Genomic DNA, 15,924 nt, shown 5'->3' on the forward strand with positions numbered 1-15,924 from the left:
AACTCTTGTGTTTTAAGAGAGAGGCCCTGGGGACATGGTGCCCTGCCAATGCAGGCGGTTGTTCAGAGGGGAGCACCTGGATTCGGCCCTAGTTCCCGCATAGTTTAACCAAAACCCTTTGAAATTCTTCAGCTGCCTGCAGCGTTCACAACTTGATCGGCTGTTGGAAGGAAAGCACCGTTTTGAGCCCTGAGCTGGGGCAGGTGAGAGGAGGAGAGGACCATTACAGCCATTAAATTTTAAAGCGCATTGAGATCATGCGCAGGGTTTGCAGAGCCCACTGCAGCCTCTGCCCAGCTTGGAGCTCCTGGCCCGGCAGCGGGTCTGCTCTGTAAAACCTCTCTTCCAAGCACCGGGTCCGGTCATGCATGGAGACTGGCGGGGGAAGAGGCTCGTGTTGTCCTGCTTCCCTCTCTGCGTTATCCCCCGCGCCGTTTGGCATCGGCCACACCAGCTGCTTGTGCTCACACTGCCTGTTATTTTTCTCAGGTAACACCAACAGCATCTTTGCGCTGGACTACATCAGCGGAGCCTTAACCCTGAATGGGCCGCTGGACCGGGAAAACCCCTTCTACAGTGCTGGATTCATCCTCACGGTGAAGGTGAGACCTCCTCCATCCAGGAGATGCACCGGCGGAGCAGGACGGGGAGGGCATCCTGCGTGGGGACACGTCCTTCAAGGTGGAGGCACAAACCTGGGACGTGTTGCTCCTGTGGGCATCCAGAGCCGTGATATGCTCTTCCCTGGCCAAGCCATGCGGGATGCTTAACACAGCCCCCTTGTATGGTTACCCAAAATGTGGTTGCCTCTATATGGATGTATAGGGTCATTTTTGGTGCCCTGCCTGGCCTCCAACTAGATCTCCCTATGGTTGTATCTGCTGGATCTGTTGGATCGCAAATAGCATGAGACACCTACATTCAGGCACCTGAATTGTGCCGATTTCCCACCTTTCCCCCCCAAAACTCCAGAAAAACAGAAACATTTTGTCATGTCAGCCGGCGGTGGTGTAACAGGGCATCGTCTGCGTCTGCCCGGCGCAGGCAGGCACAGGGAGGGAGTGGTGCTGAAAGTTGCCTCGTCAAGAAAAGGCACTGGAGCGTGGTCTTGCAGCCCCACCAGCCCCACCTGAGAGCGGTTCCCGGGCTCCGCTCGCAGCCCTGTAATTAAAATCAATACCAAGCTGGGCAGCTGGTTGGAAACACATTTAGAAGTATAGATTCTGCTGGGCCGGGGTGGGGAAAAATCAGCATTGCAGGAAGGGTCATTGATTGGGAGGGCAGCAGCCGGCACATCACCTTCTCGTTCTGGCAAGTGCAATGCTTTGTTGGGGGAGCAAAGGGACAAGAAATTACCACTTGGTCCCAGGCACAGGTCGTACTGTGGGGCTTTATGGATAGGGAAGAGGTTCGCATCCATCCCTTAGTATCTCTCGGTTTGGGCTTTTTATAGTTTAAATGTAGTAGAAATCGAGTGAGGGAGGAAAAAGCCATACGCGCGTTGTGTGTTTTTAATAGGGACAAAAAAATCTGTTTAATCTTGGAAAGGTTTGTGAACCTGAAAACTTGCCCGTTTTCCTGCCTGCATGATAATGGAGTTCCAACTATATTCTGTTGATCTGCTAGATTTTATTTCCTCTCCCCATAAACTTTGCATCCTCCCGCAAATGCCAACTCTCCGCGGCCTGCATCCCCAGGACCCAAAATGTTCTCTGCTGCTCTCGTCCTGGAGCACGCAGTGAAAATACAGCTGGATTGCTCCTTGTTCGGATCAGCCTGTTCTGCTGTTGTGTGCAGAAGCGGTGAATAGCAATGAGCCGTGTGGGTCGTGTTAGCGTTGCTTTTCTGTGCCCACAGCAAAGCAAGATTATCCAAAGGACAAGAGGAGGGACTCTGCATGAAAAGGCTGTTTCACAAGTCTTGCTTCTCTGGCAATAAAATCTGCACTCTTTCCTTTTGAGAAAGGAAAATTAAAGTCCTTCTTGAGACAGAGGTGTGATACGGAGTCATGACTCAGCTCTGTATTTAGACACATGTTGCTGAACCTATTTTAAGGTCTAAATCTTGTTTTTCTCTGTTGCCCTACTTTTCTGTCCCTTTAGTAGTACTATGGTGGTTAGCTCCCTGCTCCTCATCCCACATCAGGAGATGAGAGAGGAGAAGACAGGAGTGCTCTTTGCTCCGTCGTGGCTTCCCTTATTTTGAGGACTGTCCCCCACATCTCCCAAGGCAATTTTTTGGTTTAAATGCTTCTGGCAGGGAAATCGCCTACTCATCCCCCAGCCTGACTCCGAGTCCTGACAACCTGTTGCATGACAGGGGCAAGTGAGAACTTGGCCACAGCCACCCCAAGGGAAATGTTAAATCCCCGGGAAGGTTTGCAAGGGTGCTGTGGGTCTGAGGCGTGGGTGATGGAAGAGCTGGGTCAACATCTGTGTGCGTTAATGGGTCAGCGGTGGAAAGGTGCTCAAGATTATGGGGCAATGGCAGAACCAAGTGAGCATCCTCCCTTGGCAAGGTGGAGGAAGCAAAAGCTGCAGGAGTCTCTAATCATGGCACGCACGCTTTCTTTTACATTTATTCTTTGAAAAATAAAAGCTGCCCTGTTGTTTTCTCTCCTTGCAGGGGACAGAGCTGAACGATGACCGCACACCCTCCAACGCCACCGTCACCACCACCTTCAACATTCTAGTCATTGACATCAATGACAACGCGCCCGAGTTCAACAGCTCGGAGTATAGCGTGGCCATCCCAGAGCTGGCCCAGGTGGGCTTTGCCCTTCCCCTCTTCATCCAGGTGCAGGACAAAGACGAGGTGAGGTATCCCCTGCCGCGGGCGCTTCTGTCCATCCTTCGTAGGGTAGCACCGGTGTGGTTTTGGGGGGTGCGGGGAAGGATAAGTCACCGATTAACCTGTGATGAGGGGCATGGTTATGTCCCGATCACTGTTTTTTCAGCTCTTACTCCTGCCCTTGCTCCACTTGCTCGGTCCCCCGAGCGCAGCCATGGCATGTGCTTTAGTGCAGTGAGGATTGCACGGCCACTGAGAGCCAGAAAATAGGATTGTGCAGGATGTCGATTCCCGCCTGCTTCCGAGGGCTCTTGGCGGGCAGTCCTGTTTGCCAGTCTGTTTTAGAAAGGGAGGAGGTTTTCTGCAGGGCTCCCAGAGGATCTGCTAGGAAGGGGAAAGAAAGGACCTCCGGGCTCTCTGCCCCGGCGGGGACGTGTGCTGCTGCTGTCAGGGAAGGAGGTAAGAGACACCCGCTAGCGTAGGGCTGGAGGAAGCGTGAAGGGACTGGGATACTAGCTCGTCACTGCAAACGAGCCGGTAGCATTGGAGGCTTGTGCCTCCCTCGTGTTAACGGAGCTCCTATTTGTTACGTGCCAGTCCGTGCCACGTAGGGATTGCAGCGTGTTTTCCAGCCCTGGGCTTGCAGCCTTCAATTACTCTGATTATTTGACTTGTGCAGTTCACGTCTGGCTGCTTCTGTGTGCCGGTACCCTCCAACCCCGCCACGCTGCCTGGTGTCTGCTTCAAACAAGTGCTGACACCTCATGGTGAACTTCCCAAAATCCCTCGGAAAGGCTGTGGCTGCTGAGGCTACAGGCTCCTGCCGTCCCTATTCCTCTTCAGGCTGAGCACGAGACGAGGGGAGAGGGTTTGTCAGAATAAATGGCATCATCAGGATGTTTTCCTGATGCTTCAGGTAAACGATGTGATGGCACTGAGGAATACGAAATGGAACATTTCCCCCCTAGCCCCCCGAAATCACAGTGGGTCGATTAAAATGTGCGTCTTCTAAGATGCCTTTGCTGGCTGAAATGGTGGGTTTGCTTTTCCCTAGCCCTGGGTGGAGTTCACCGAGTCTCGTAAAGCCACCCAGAAATCCCATTTTTTTCCACGTGAAGTGATTATGACACAGAACTAACAACCTACTTGTGACATGATGTCACCGTCCGAGAGTTACGAGTTCAGCCTGAAGAGGTGCAGATGAGCTATTAAGCAGATAAAGAGACTGTTTTTTCTTGAAAATGTCAATTGCTAATAAAGAAGATATGGATATGACAGATGCTTAGGATAGTTTCTGAATAGAGCTGCTGTCGTGCTTTCTGAGAGATGTCAGCAGATCCATTCTTGAAGGGCATTGTAACACTTCTATTTGTGCCAGAAGGATGAAGGATCTGTCATTATTGCTGGTTAAAAGCTCATTTTACTGGAGCGACTCCCATTCAAGAATTCACTTTTCAACCTTGCTAATTTTAAAAAAGGAGAATAAAAAATAGCCTTGCCTTCCCAATCGCACCAGCAAAAAATAGACTCATTCTTTTGGTGTATTTCTTTAACTTCCTGAGATTTCCCCAAAAGAATTGGCTGAGATTTTTAAAACAGGTGAGAGAGGACCTCTTGCGCTAAGGGAGTCTGAAGGAGTTTTACTGTACGCCTCTTTGGAGACCGTCATATTAGCATGGATTGCTTTGACCGTAGTGTTATTTTCACTGATAAGAAGCACAGGAGAGCTGATGTCTTGGAATATCTGGAGGAAGGAAAGTTATAAGCAATTGGGTTTTTTTTTCCTGTGGTGGATCCTTCTTATTTCCCCTCGTGGATGCTTGCAACTGGATTAAGCATCAAGGTAGCACTTTCGGGGAAAAAATGGGGAGAGGATACCCAGGTCTTGAAAAAGATGTACATGAGATAGAAGTGGGACTGCATCTGCAGCCAGGTTCTTCTAGCACTGCTTCCCGGGCAGTGTATTTACAGAAGTCCCAAGACCCCCAAACTTTCAGTAAAAACCTTACAGGAAGGGAAGATAGTTGTCTGACGGTGACATTTTGGATGCTCAAGTACCTCATGAGAGTTGCGAGGCTTTTACAAAGCATCGGGATTTGAGGTAGCCGAGATGGTGCCAGGCTCTCTCGGCTCTCTGTGGGTGCAGCGGTGGAGGGATGGGATGGCGAGGACCGGGGTCTTCAGGCAGGGATGTGACTGAGGACGTAGCTGACAGAAGCTATTTTGCCAACACGGCCTTCATGCTAGAGATGACACGATTCATTTGTGTAAGGGGCAAAGGAAAACAAGAAGAGAATTATACACGTCTCCGGGGAGAGCAGCTAAATAAATAAATGAGAGCAGATGCATAGAGACACATGAAATCAAAGCTAGAATCTTCAGGAAGATAATTTTGCTCGAGTTTTGTCTCCTGCCTCCCAACCTATGTCGTTAAGTCCTGGGAGAGCCCCTCGGCAGGTTGGTTTCTTTCTTGAGCCAAGCCATCCAGCCTTCTTCTGGCCCCTCCAGCAAATTTCAGTGCTGTTCCTTCAGCCCTCACGCTTGTTGAGGTCCGACTCGGATAGAGCAACCCACGCCTGAACCTTGCCCTGCGCAGGAGTCCTGTGGGATTGGCTGGCTTTGGGGAACCTGCCTGCCATCGCACCCCGGTTGTGTCTTTGTTGAGCTGGGGAAAGGGGTATCGCGTGGGTCTGGCCCTTAAAACAACACTGCGTGGGCTGCCAAGGCCATTAAACAAGAAGGTGTTTTGTAACCAGGCCCACGTGGCCTTTTTAAATGGTGGGTTTTTTTGGTCGGTCTTTCTTCTGGTGTGTTTTGCACAAACTTAAATGATTGCTTTTTGAAGGAGTTAGATTAAACGATTCAGCAAAGCACTTAAAAACGTATTTACGTCGCACACAAGACCACGCTTGAAAGCATGCTCTTGATTTTACCTCTGTGTTTAAGTGCCTTTCTGGAGCTAGGCTGGCATTAACGTCTCAGACAAGGTACCTAAGCAGGGTGCCTCCAAGTAGAAACCGGTTCCTCTGAGTCCATCCCTTGCAAACTGCCAGCTGCCATCCCTCAAACGTGGTCGTGGTCTTGCTCCAAGAGGAGCTGGCTGGGGGTGCGAGGTGGGACGGGGGGGCATGTCAAGAGGAGGCACCCGGGTTGAGCTGAGATGACCCCAGACGTGGATTTGGGGTGCAGCCGAGAGGTGTTGAACCAGATGTGCTGGTTTTTCTTTTTGCATTCTCTACGGCTTATCGAAAACACTTGAACGCAGGAGAAATCGGCACGCAGGGCTTGCAGAGGGTTTTGGACCCAGCCTTCTATGAACCAAGAAAAAAGCATTAACCTCTGTGCAGTTGAGTTTCTCTCTCTGCCGGATAGACAGCAAACCACCTGAATATCTTTCCAAAGCCATTTGAGAGCTGTTTATGAAAATCTGTGAAAGTTTCCTAGTATTTAGACTGAGCCTACACTCAACTCTGGACACTGCAGAAGACCAGTATGTATATACACTCCCAGGCTGGGGTTGGATTCTCCTCTCGTTCACGTCGTGATAGATCAGCAGGGACGAATAAATCCTGTGGATGAGACGGAAGATTAAAGCCTTGAGTTACCCACTTTTACAGCAAGGTTTGTTTCTAGGTTGAGAGGAAGAGCCCTGAGCTGTGGAGTAAGTTTGCCTTAATTTGGAGGGCTGGTTAGCTCAGCGTCATCTGCTCTAAGGCTGGCTGAGGTTGGGGACGTGGATATCTTTTCTGGATATGCTGCTATTTTACAGCCTGGTGGCTTGATGCAGTATTTTAGGGAGAAGGCAAGGGTTTGGCCATGCAGGAAAAGGAGCAGGGCATCCTTCAGGGCATCCCCTATTTCAGCTTCCCATTGCTGCAAGATCCACGGAGGTATATGAAGAGAAACGGCAGCGTACTTTCCCAGGGCACACCAGAGAAACCAGCTCTTCTGCCGTGGCTTTCACTTGATTTTCCTTGACACGGTTGACTGAAGAGGAAGAAAAGGGCAGAGGCTGTATAAAGCGCAAGTATGATGGTCTGACATTTTAAAATAATTTTGAAACAATTCTCCAAAATAAGCATATTGAGGAAGATAAATGGGGAATTTAAAAAAAGAAAATCCAGGCCATGGGAATACACGGTATTTCTTGCATAAAGCTACATCAGAGACTCGCATAGGGATATCGTATGTGCCCATGCGTGTGCAGGTGCAATATATGAATCATCCATAGCATATATATGTATATGACAGACACGCGCACTATAAATATGATCTACATGGCAAGGAACTGTAAAGGGGAATTGACGGCGCTCGAGTATTCTCTCCCAAAAGTGCCAGCTGCCAGTCGGGCTGAATTAGATTTCACAGGGGTTTTTGCAATACATGGAATTCACCAGCAAATTACCCTTAAAGAGGGAAAATCAATCATTTGAAGCAGAGATAAGCTGAAGGCGAAGCAGCCTCGGATTGATCCCGTCTGTGCAGGCGTGTGTGGAATTCAGCAGATAACCTGGGGAGAGCGGGGAAGGAGAAAACTCCTCTGGGAGTGAGGGAGCAAGCAAGGACTGCCGCTTAGGATGGACAGAAAGACGGGAGAAAAGGGCTGCCAGCGTGGGGAGGAGGATCAGAAAGGCTGGGGAGCATTTTGCTCCAGGCATCCTGCATCACCTGCGACCCCGGTGAGGTCCTTAGGGACGCAGGGGACAAGCGCCCGTGCCCGGTCAGCCCTGGAGTGGGTCATTGGTGCTGTCGTGCTTGGGTGCTGGGGGAGCAACGGGTGCTGGGAGCCTGAGCTGGCTGGGCAGCGGGCGAGAGGCAGGCAACTCCGGAGGGGCTATTCAGAGCACTCGAGTTAAATGCCTTGAAGTGGGTGGAGAGAATAACCCTCTTTATGCCTTGTGTTTTCAAAGGAAGGATTAAGCATTATTTGTCTCTGACTAGCTAGAACCAGGCATACGGTATCCAAGCCATACAAAGAGGCACTAATTGCTTTTTTTAAAAAAAAACAAACCCTTTTTTTTTTCCTTCCTCCTCCACCACTCCTGAACTCTTCACACTTTGTTTCTTTGCAGACTTGCCTGAATGAGGGATATTAAACGCTCCTCAGTTTTTTGTAGGTAATAGCCCATGCCTAGAAAGTGGCTGGGAGGAAAGCTGGAGTTACGCTGGATTTTGTGCTTCAGAAAGGCAGGGCTCTCCGTTTTGGAAAAGCAAGCTGCAGCTGAGATAAGGTAGAGGGAATCAAAGGGAGCCCTGTACTGAGTCAGCATGAAGAGAAGAAAACTGAGGATCCCAGGCTGCTTTTCCCAAATCTAGCTCGCTTTGTGCGTAAAATGATCGCAGGCCACCAACCTACCCAGGCACCTCAGTGATTTCAGAGCGTGGTGTGGTTGAGGAAGGGTTGTTTGCTTGTCTAGGGTTTTGGGGTTCTTTTTTTTGTTTGTTTTTCTTTACTTTGAGTTTTTGTGTAGCCATCGGTAAGTGATGCTAAATACTTGCTTTGACTGGTGGAAGGTCGAATAATTTCTGAAGCATTCCCATGTGCGCTCTCATGAGGAAGGGGCTGGGTGGGAGCAGGAGTGATGGATGAAGCCAGTGGGTGATGCTGAGTGAAAAAGCAGGGATAAAGCTTATGCTCCATCCTCAGTCAAAGCTGGAACAGCCGACGTGGCTGCTCCTGGCCTCCTGATGTGATAAGGGGTTCCCTGATTCGTGGTGAACCATGCCCTGTGACCGCGTCTTGCAGGTTGGGAGAGCAGGCTTTTGGCCCTGATTCATAGCAGGTGCATGAGCAGGTCCCACACGGTGCCTGGCACCTCTGGAGGGACACACGTACCCACCTCCCGGCATCTCACAGCCTCACGCCTGAGCTGCTGCCCTTGCCTGCCGGTCCGTGCTGTGCTAGCGGTGCCCAGGGACCGTCTCCCCTCTGCTCCAGCCCCCTTAATATTAAGATGGGGATTGCGCGTGTGGGGCTGGCAAACTGGTCCATCGCAAGTTGGTCCAATACGAAGCATTTAGGGTAGATCAGTCAGCCGTTGCTTTTTTGGAAGTCGGGTATCCGCGTGAGGTTGATGCTGGCGTTATGGCAGCAGGGACACGATGCAGCTCCTATTACACGCTCCGAGGAATACGCACGCGAAGAACAAAGTAATAATTATGCCCAACTGCAGCTACAATTGTCTTTTAGCTGAATTGACATGAAATTTCCATCAGTCGCGGCGCCGGCTACGGCTGGGAGGAGGTTTGATTGCGGGGAAGGAAGCAGCGGGCAGCAGCCTCAAGCCACGGCGAGTGCTGGCCCCGCGTGCTGGCACGGGATGAGACGAGCTGGGAAACATGCGGCCACGTCCTGGCTTCGTGCAGTAGCGAACTTCTCTCCGAAGCCCGTTCCTTTATGGCTCAATTTGTTTTGGATGGAGGGTGCATGCAGACGGGTTTATTATTGTAGGGCTGCTAAGCTTTGGCAGGCTGCTTGTTAATTTATGCCTCTAAAGGAAGGCAAAGGAGCCCGTTTGCTTTCAGTGATGGGAAAGACCTCGAGCAGTGCAGGAGCTCTGGGCTAAGGGGTTGGAGGGGGGGAAACAAGCAGGTAAAGCAGGTCGCGCACCGACAGCACACCCATGCATCCCGTGCTCATCCTCGGCACCGCAAAGAGATGATGCTCAGCTGTGAGCCCGCCACTGCATGCCAGGACCTTTGCGAGCCCGGGGAGACAGCGCTTGTTTTTCTTCTTCAGGAACACGTTTCAGATCCGTTGTTTGCTGTGGGTGGCAGGAGCAGGTAGGAAGGGGTGAGGAAAATGTAAGCAGCTCCCCATGGCTTTCTCCGGAGCGGGGGTACTAGCTGTGAGCCGGGCTGAACCAGCCCCTTCTGCTGGGCAGCTGATAACAATTTGAATATTCAGATTTGCTTTCAGCCATCCGCAGGGGGCTCGCAGGCTCCGGGAACTAGGAGCAAGGAAAGCAGCATGGGGGCAGAAACAAAAAAATAAATAGCCGAATAAATATATAAATGGCAACTCGCAGCAGCCCTCCCGAGAGGCAGATGTATTCCCCTTCTCCAGACCTCACACGGGGAGACTGAGGCACTCAAGGGTGCTGCTAATTAGGGGTGGTGGGTATCTGGAGGCTGATCTCCTTCCCCAGCTGGAGGGGAACTAATCCACCCAGCTCTCTTCCTGCAAATACTTGGATTTCTTTTGATGTTTCAACTTTTATCTCGTGCCTCCAACAAACTCACTCCTCTCCGGCTGCCAAGAAAAATCCCTCGCATCTCGCCGCCACGAAAGGTGCTTTCGTGTACTGTGGGGAGAACACCGGGCCCTGGGAGAAGCGCTGAGGGCTCAGCAGCAGAGCTGGGCAGAAATTCCTCAATGAAATGGCTTTTTTGTAGCTGGCAGAAAATGGACGTTTGCTATAAATTGGCATCTTAAGGATAGGGTATGAAATAACGGCTTGGGGAGTGATGCTTCCTCCTGCTGCTCTCCGTATCCTCTGCTCCCTCCCTCCCAGGCTGCATACCAGTGTCGGGGAGCATCCCTCACTCGTGCCAGGGTTGGCACATCCCAGTTTGCCAGCAAAACAGCTTTTGGAAGGAGCTAAGTCTGCCCCGAGACGAGTCCCTTTTGTCCCCGCTGTAGGGATGCTCGCTTCCCATCGTCCACCAGCTGAGCATTGCTGGGCTCCTGGGGCGATGGGTGCCCTCGGGGCTTGCTCGTGTGGCTCTGTGGGTGCCCTCGGGGCTTGCTCCTGCCATGTGGCTCCACCGGAGATGCTCAGCTTGCCCCTCGCTCTGCTGGCTGCTGGGGGGGGGGGAGGGCGGGGAGGAGGAGGACGAGCAGAGATTCTGCTCGTGTCGCCGGCTCTCGGCGGTCACGCTTAGCCAGCTTTTGCTATTAGTGCCCCTTCGTGCATTTAATTGGTCCCTTTTTCTGATAGGAGGGAGGTCATTCGGGGAAAATTGGAAATTCGGCTCTGGCAGCTTCTGAACTCGCTTTTCATGTGCTCTGCTGGGCTGTGCTTTGGGAAGGGGTGCCATGCCGGGAGCGAGGGTCCTGAAATGCTGCTGTCAGTTATGTCGGTGGTCCTGCTGCTTTGCTGGCCAGGTCTTGGGAGAGGAGAATTTTTCCAGTTCCCAGTTTGAGCTGTCTTACTGGAAAGAGCTCTCCGCTTGGGAGAGGCACTCGTGCCGTGCCCCCCAGCACGAGGCGATGAAATGCGGGTGTGTGATACCCCGTGTGGTGCGTGGAGCTCGAAACAGTAAAAGGGATTTTCCCTCCAGCCGTGTGCTGTGCAGGTTTATCCCAGGGATGCATTCCTTTCATGCGCACACAGATTTTGTATAAAATGAGTGCGCCCGAATCGAAGATTTATAGAAATCTTATGTATTGTACACCCAGTAAGCGTAATAAAACACAACGAAGAGTGCTTAAGGTCGGTTCCGAACCCTGTGACTCAGTTAACCAAACCCAAGCAGAGAAACGCTCCCCTGCATCTCCGGTGACTGCATTTTTACTTGTCTGAAGGCGAAGGGCTGCGCCCACTTGCTGGCGCTGGCAGGTTTGCACCCGATGCACAGGCTTCGAAGTTGGGTCGGTGCTTCTGTCCCGTGCTTGCCCCCAGGCTGGCCCCGGGTGCCCGCAGCCTTTCCCAGTGGCTGTGCCAGGTCCTTCCTCCTTTGTCACTGTCAACCTTCCTCTCTCCCTTCCCAGGGACCCAACAGCGTTTTCGAGGTTTACCTGGTGGGCAACAACTCCAACCACTTCATCATCTCGCCGACCTCCATCCAGGGGAAGGCGGACATCCGTGTCCGCGTGGCAGTGCCGCTGGACTTTGAGACCATTCCTCGCTACGAATTTTCGGTAAGGCTGCACCCCTGTGCTCTATGGGACGTCCATATTTTTAAGAGTGACGATTAACCAACCTTCTCTCTTCCTCTCTCTAATCCGCACTATGAAACTCCAGAGCGTTACAAAATGGCCAAAAAATGGAAATATTAATAAAGGAAAAGGAGTTGATGGGGAAGAGATTTGCTCTACGCCTTCTCTCTCTTTCCAACATCCAAAGGCTCAGCTGCAAGAGCATAAGCAGAGCGTGTTCTCCATTGCCATGTCACGGGGCCGTAAAAGCTTTATAGAGCATAAAACTTTGTTTTAAGTGCACCTGTCGGGCACCAAAGCTCTCCCCAGCCTCCTGCTCCAGCTTTGTCCCGCGCGCTGCCTGAGCCGTAAATTCGCAAGGAAGGCAAAGCAATGCTCAGACCATGCCAGCGGTGTTAGTCCTGGCAGAGCGGCTTTCATACACTGGTTGGAGAAAGACGAGCAAAAGCCTTCCAACCCTTGCTCCAGGCTGCGGTGGGGTGGCAGGTTGCCCAGTTTGCCGGGCGGAGGCGGGGGCTGTTCAGGAGAGGTGGTGCAGGGTGTTCGGCGCACCCAAGGGCTGAGGTCGGGTAGAGCTGAGCAGCTGCTGGGGGAGAGGGAAGGGACTCTTTTTTCTTTTTCTTTTAGCATTCATGCTTTGGTGGTTAGCACTGAGCTGGCTCCTCTGGTGAGGGAGCTCAGGAGAGCGTTGTTTTCTCCATTAAAGAAGGGTAGCTAACTCTCCCAAACTTTGCAAATGGTGTCTCCAGCCCTCCCTTTCGCTTCCCGTCTCTGCCCAGCTCTTTGCAAATGAGAGCGTCCCGGACCACGTCGGTTTTGCACGCGTGAAGATTAACCTCATCAACGAGAATGACAACCGCCCCATTTTCAGCAAGGCCCTGTACAATGTCAGCCTCTTCGAGAATGCCACGGTGGGCACCACTGTCCTCCAGGTCCACGTGAGTAGGAGCATTCTTCCTCTCTTTCCCACATCCTTGGCGCGCGTGTGGCTCCATGGTGCCTGTCGCCACGGGATGGGCTGGGGAACCTGGTAAGGGAGTGGTGGGAGATGCTGGCGGTGGGGTGGTGTGTAGCCGTGCCATGGACTTTTGAAGCAGATGCCTTTACCTTTCCTGGTCTCTGGGAGAGGTGTGTGGTTCCCACCACGCTGGGAGCTCAGGGAGAGTCCTACGCTGAAAGGTCTCATCTGCAGACAGCTGCTCCTCCTGTAGATACTGGTCCCAGTGGACATGGTCTTGCCTCTCCCTCCTCCTCACTGTATGGGATCCACTGAGTATTTCAGTTGTGTATGTGGCTTGCATCCCAACATGTATTCACTGCCTTGCTCTTGCCTTACTTCTTATGGGAAGAGATGCTCTGGTACCTAAAAAAACTTGGTCGCTTCATCGGTGAGAGTCAATTCCCGGCATTTATCGTTCAGTGAGGGTTTTCCTGCTGCCCCGTTTGGAAGCATCACCTTCCTCAACCAAATCGAGGTCAATTGAGCCAATAAAAGGGTGAAGGATGGAAAAAGAGGGGAATGACTGCATTTAGCAGAGCGTGGTATTAAATGGCTGGCAGCAGAACGGTGATGCAGCAGGCAGAGGTGGTGACGATAGCGGTGCATTTCCGTAGGGCTCATCCATCCCTTGTGGGGTGGTGGGAGCACCCAAAATGCCTGGCGAGAAGACACGTTTCCCAGGGCATGAGGGTGATGTCAGTCAATATCAGTGCCAGCGTGTAGGGCACAGCAAGAACCAAAACAAAACCCTGTGCTGAAGAACTATCTAAATAGGAAGCAAAGCTCCTCTGGAATGGGAAGTATCAAAGAGGGGAGCATCAAAACCCCTGCTAGGCTTTGGGTGCGTTCCTACTGCTAGGGTTAGTTGTAGATGGATTTGCTGCCCTTCCAGGTCCCCTTGCCCCCACTGTCCCGGGTTGCAGCCCCTGGTCGCCCACCCGCACGGGCATGCCGATCCAGAGAACAAAAGCTCTGAGCAAAGGGTTGGGTGTATGTGCCTGTGCGTAAGTGTGTTTACTCTACAAACAGATGGTGTGAAACTGTACAGAGCCCCTGAGCTGTTCCCATCTGACAGTTATTAATATTTCAAGCAGATGTTTAGCTAGTCAGGCCATCAGACGCTGAACAATGTGATTGTTACCGCGTCTCCTCTTTCCCCAACTTCCAGCTATGCCAGCATTTCGGAGCGAGCGCAAAATGCCAGGAGTTGAATCTTCTATGATAAATCAGAATGGATGCAATTAGCGCTGAAATCCAGATCGCCCTCCCAGCTGATCCCAAACTTTTAACAACCCTCATAAAGTACCAGCTCCTCCTGCTGCTGCCGCTTGCCTTTGAGGTGCAGCCCTCTGCTTGCTTCCACGGCACTGCCCGCCTGCGCCGTGCCTCTCCAACCGTCCCATGTGCCGCAGGCAAAAGGGACCATGCAAGGATGCCACTGCTGCTTTCCTTGCTAAAAAATTCCTCTTTTTCTTTTTTTTTCCTTCTTTTCCGCTTGCCTAGGAGCTCTTTATGGGTATTCCTCCATAGGGGTTAGGGGCTGAGTTTTAAAGAAAGTCTGGCCAGCCACATGGAGTGCCCACTTTTTGGTGGCCACTGAATAGCGTCCTCATGAAAGGGGGCTTCTGTTGGCTCCCCCCTTGCTCAGTGCTGCAAAATGCCCCTTTGTGCAAATAAGCGCAGGTTTTGTGCCTTGCGTTTGGAGGGCTTTCCAGGGTGCTAAGGGCAAATCAGGAGGTTTATGAGATTGGGATGAACAGGGGAGCGCGTGGGCCGGGCGAGCCGTCGCCGAAGGATGATGGGTGGCTTCCCACCAGCCGTTGCTGGAGACGGCCAAGCACAGCTGGCAGGGCTGAGCAGCGCCTGCAGCTCCTTCCCGGCAGGGAGGCGAGCAACTAAAACCACGGGGGGCCGAGGCAATGGGACATCGCCGATCTTCTGCCCAGCCCAATGTCCTGGGGAAGGAGGAGAAGTTACTCCTAGCAGCCCAGAAGACCCTGGGCTGGTTGGCCATCTTCCAGCGAGCGCTTGCCCGCTTGCCCCCCTTGCCTGTGTGTAGTCAGGTGGGCATAGGCGAGGGGAAGGGGGTTTCCTTCGTGACCCGGGAAGAGCAGTGAGCCTGCCCGGCCGAGCAAGCGCGCTCCTTGCTGCCGCCCTTTCCCCGCTGCCCTCTGCTTGGCCAGCTGAAAATGGGAAGGCAAAAAAAAGAGCGAGCAGACTTCATTTGCACTGCCAAACGGCCATTCGTCTCTGCAGCATTTCAGCTCCTAATGTCAGTGACAGCAGAGAAACATTGCCTGTTACGCGTATAAATCAACTGTAAAACAACCCGAAGTGCAGTCAGCCAGCAGGGACTCGGAGCCGCTGCCTGCTTTCCGCACTCTGCCTCTTTCCCTTTGCCCAGAGATGCGTGGGCTCGGATACGCGCCCCTGCGGCTTCCTGGGCAAATCCCGGTTATTTCCCTGGCACGGCGCAGCCTTGTCCACCCTCTAAGGTTTTGGTTTTTTGCTCTTTGTTCTCTATTTCGGATTCCCTCTGTCTCCCTGTCTGTCCGTTCATCCATCCATCCGTCTGTTTAATTCTGTCCGTGAAACGCGTTTATCATACAGATTCAGGGTGGTCATTTGCTTGCAGGAGCACATCTGGAGAGTCCAGGCTTCATGGGAACGGCTCCTGCCATGTGCAGGGAGCCTGCAGTATGCCCAAAGGCAACCTTCTCTCCTGCCTCCGTGCTCTTTACCCATGCGATAAGCCCCCTAAGCCAGAGACTGCCTGTGGGTCTGCTTTTGCAGAGACCAGCGTGAAGGGGTCCTTACTCCAGTCAAAGCTTCCAGGTTAACCATAATGTAAATCATTGCAATTTGGAGTTACGCGTGCGTTGCAACGCGACGGCTGAGCGGAGGGGAGAGCAGGCTGTCCGGGGCTCTGCAGTTCTTAGTAGCCTCTCCCAATGCAAACTTCTCTTTTTCCCTGTCCCAGGCCCTTCTGTGCAGGGGAGAGCCAGGCTGGAGAGGTTTGGAGGTCCTGCACAGCGGCACGCTCCTTCTGCACGGTTGGGGTGAAGCAGGGAGCTGACCAGAGCTCAGCCTGAAGATATGGGCAAGTTCTGCCCCAGCTACCAACAGATATTGAAATTTATTTTTTTTTTTTCTGAAACAACTGGCCATGAAGCCTTTTAATAACGTAACAGAAAAGGTCAGGGAAAGAATTTCACACTTCTTGAGCAAGCAGGCAGCCGGTATAACTTCATGC

The 15,924-nt window shown here is 52.2% G+C and overlaps 1 protein-coding gene across 1 annotated transcript in view; it reads left to right on the plus strand.

Moving 5' to 3' along the window:
• The window catches only part of CDH23 (cadherin related 23), a 201,700-nt gene that overhangs the window by 107,624 nt on the left and 78,152 nt on the right, over positions 1–15,924 (plus strand). Inside the window, exons 9-12 of the mRNA XM_059821557.1 lie at positions 490–602; positions 2,626–2,814; positions 11,504–11,653; positions 12,451–12,609. Coding sequence (XP_059677540.1) covers positions 490–602; positions 2,626–2,814; positions 11,504–11,653; positions 12,451–12,609 — 611 coding nt within the window. The remainder of the gene's footprint in view (positions 1–489; positions 603–2,625; positions 2,815–11,503; positions 11,654–12,450; positions 12,610–15,924) is intronic.

This window comes from Gavia stellata, chromosome 9 (genome assembly GCF_030936135.1).
Source record: "Gavia stellata isolate bGavSte3 chromosome 9, bGavSte3.hap2, whole genome shotgun sequence".
Classification (NCBI taxonomy): domain Eukaryota; kingdom Metazoa; phylum Chordata; class Aves; order Gaviiformes; family Gaviidae; genus Gavia; species Gavia stellata.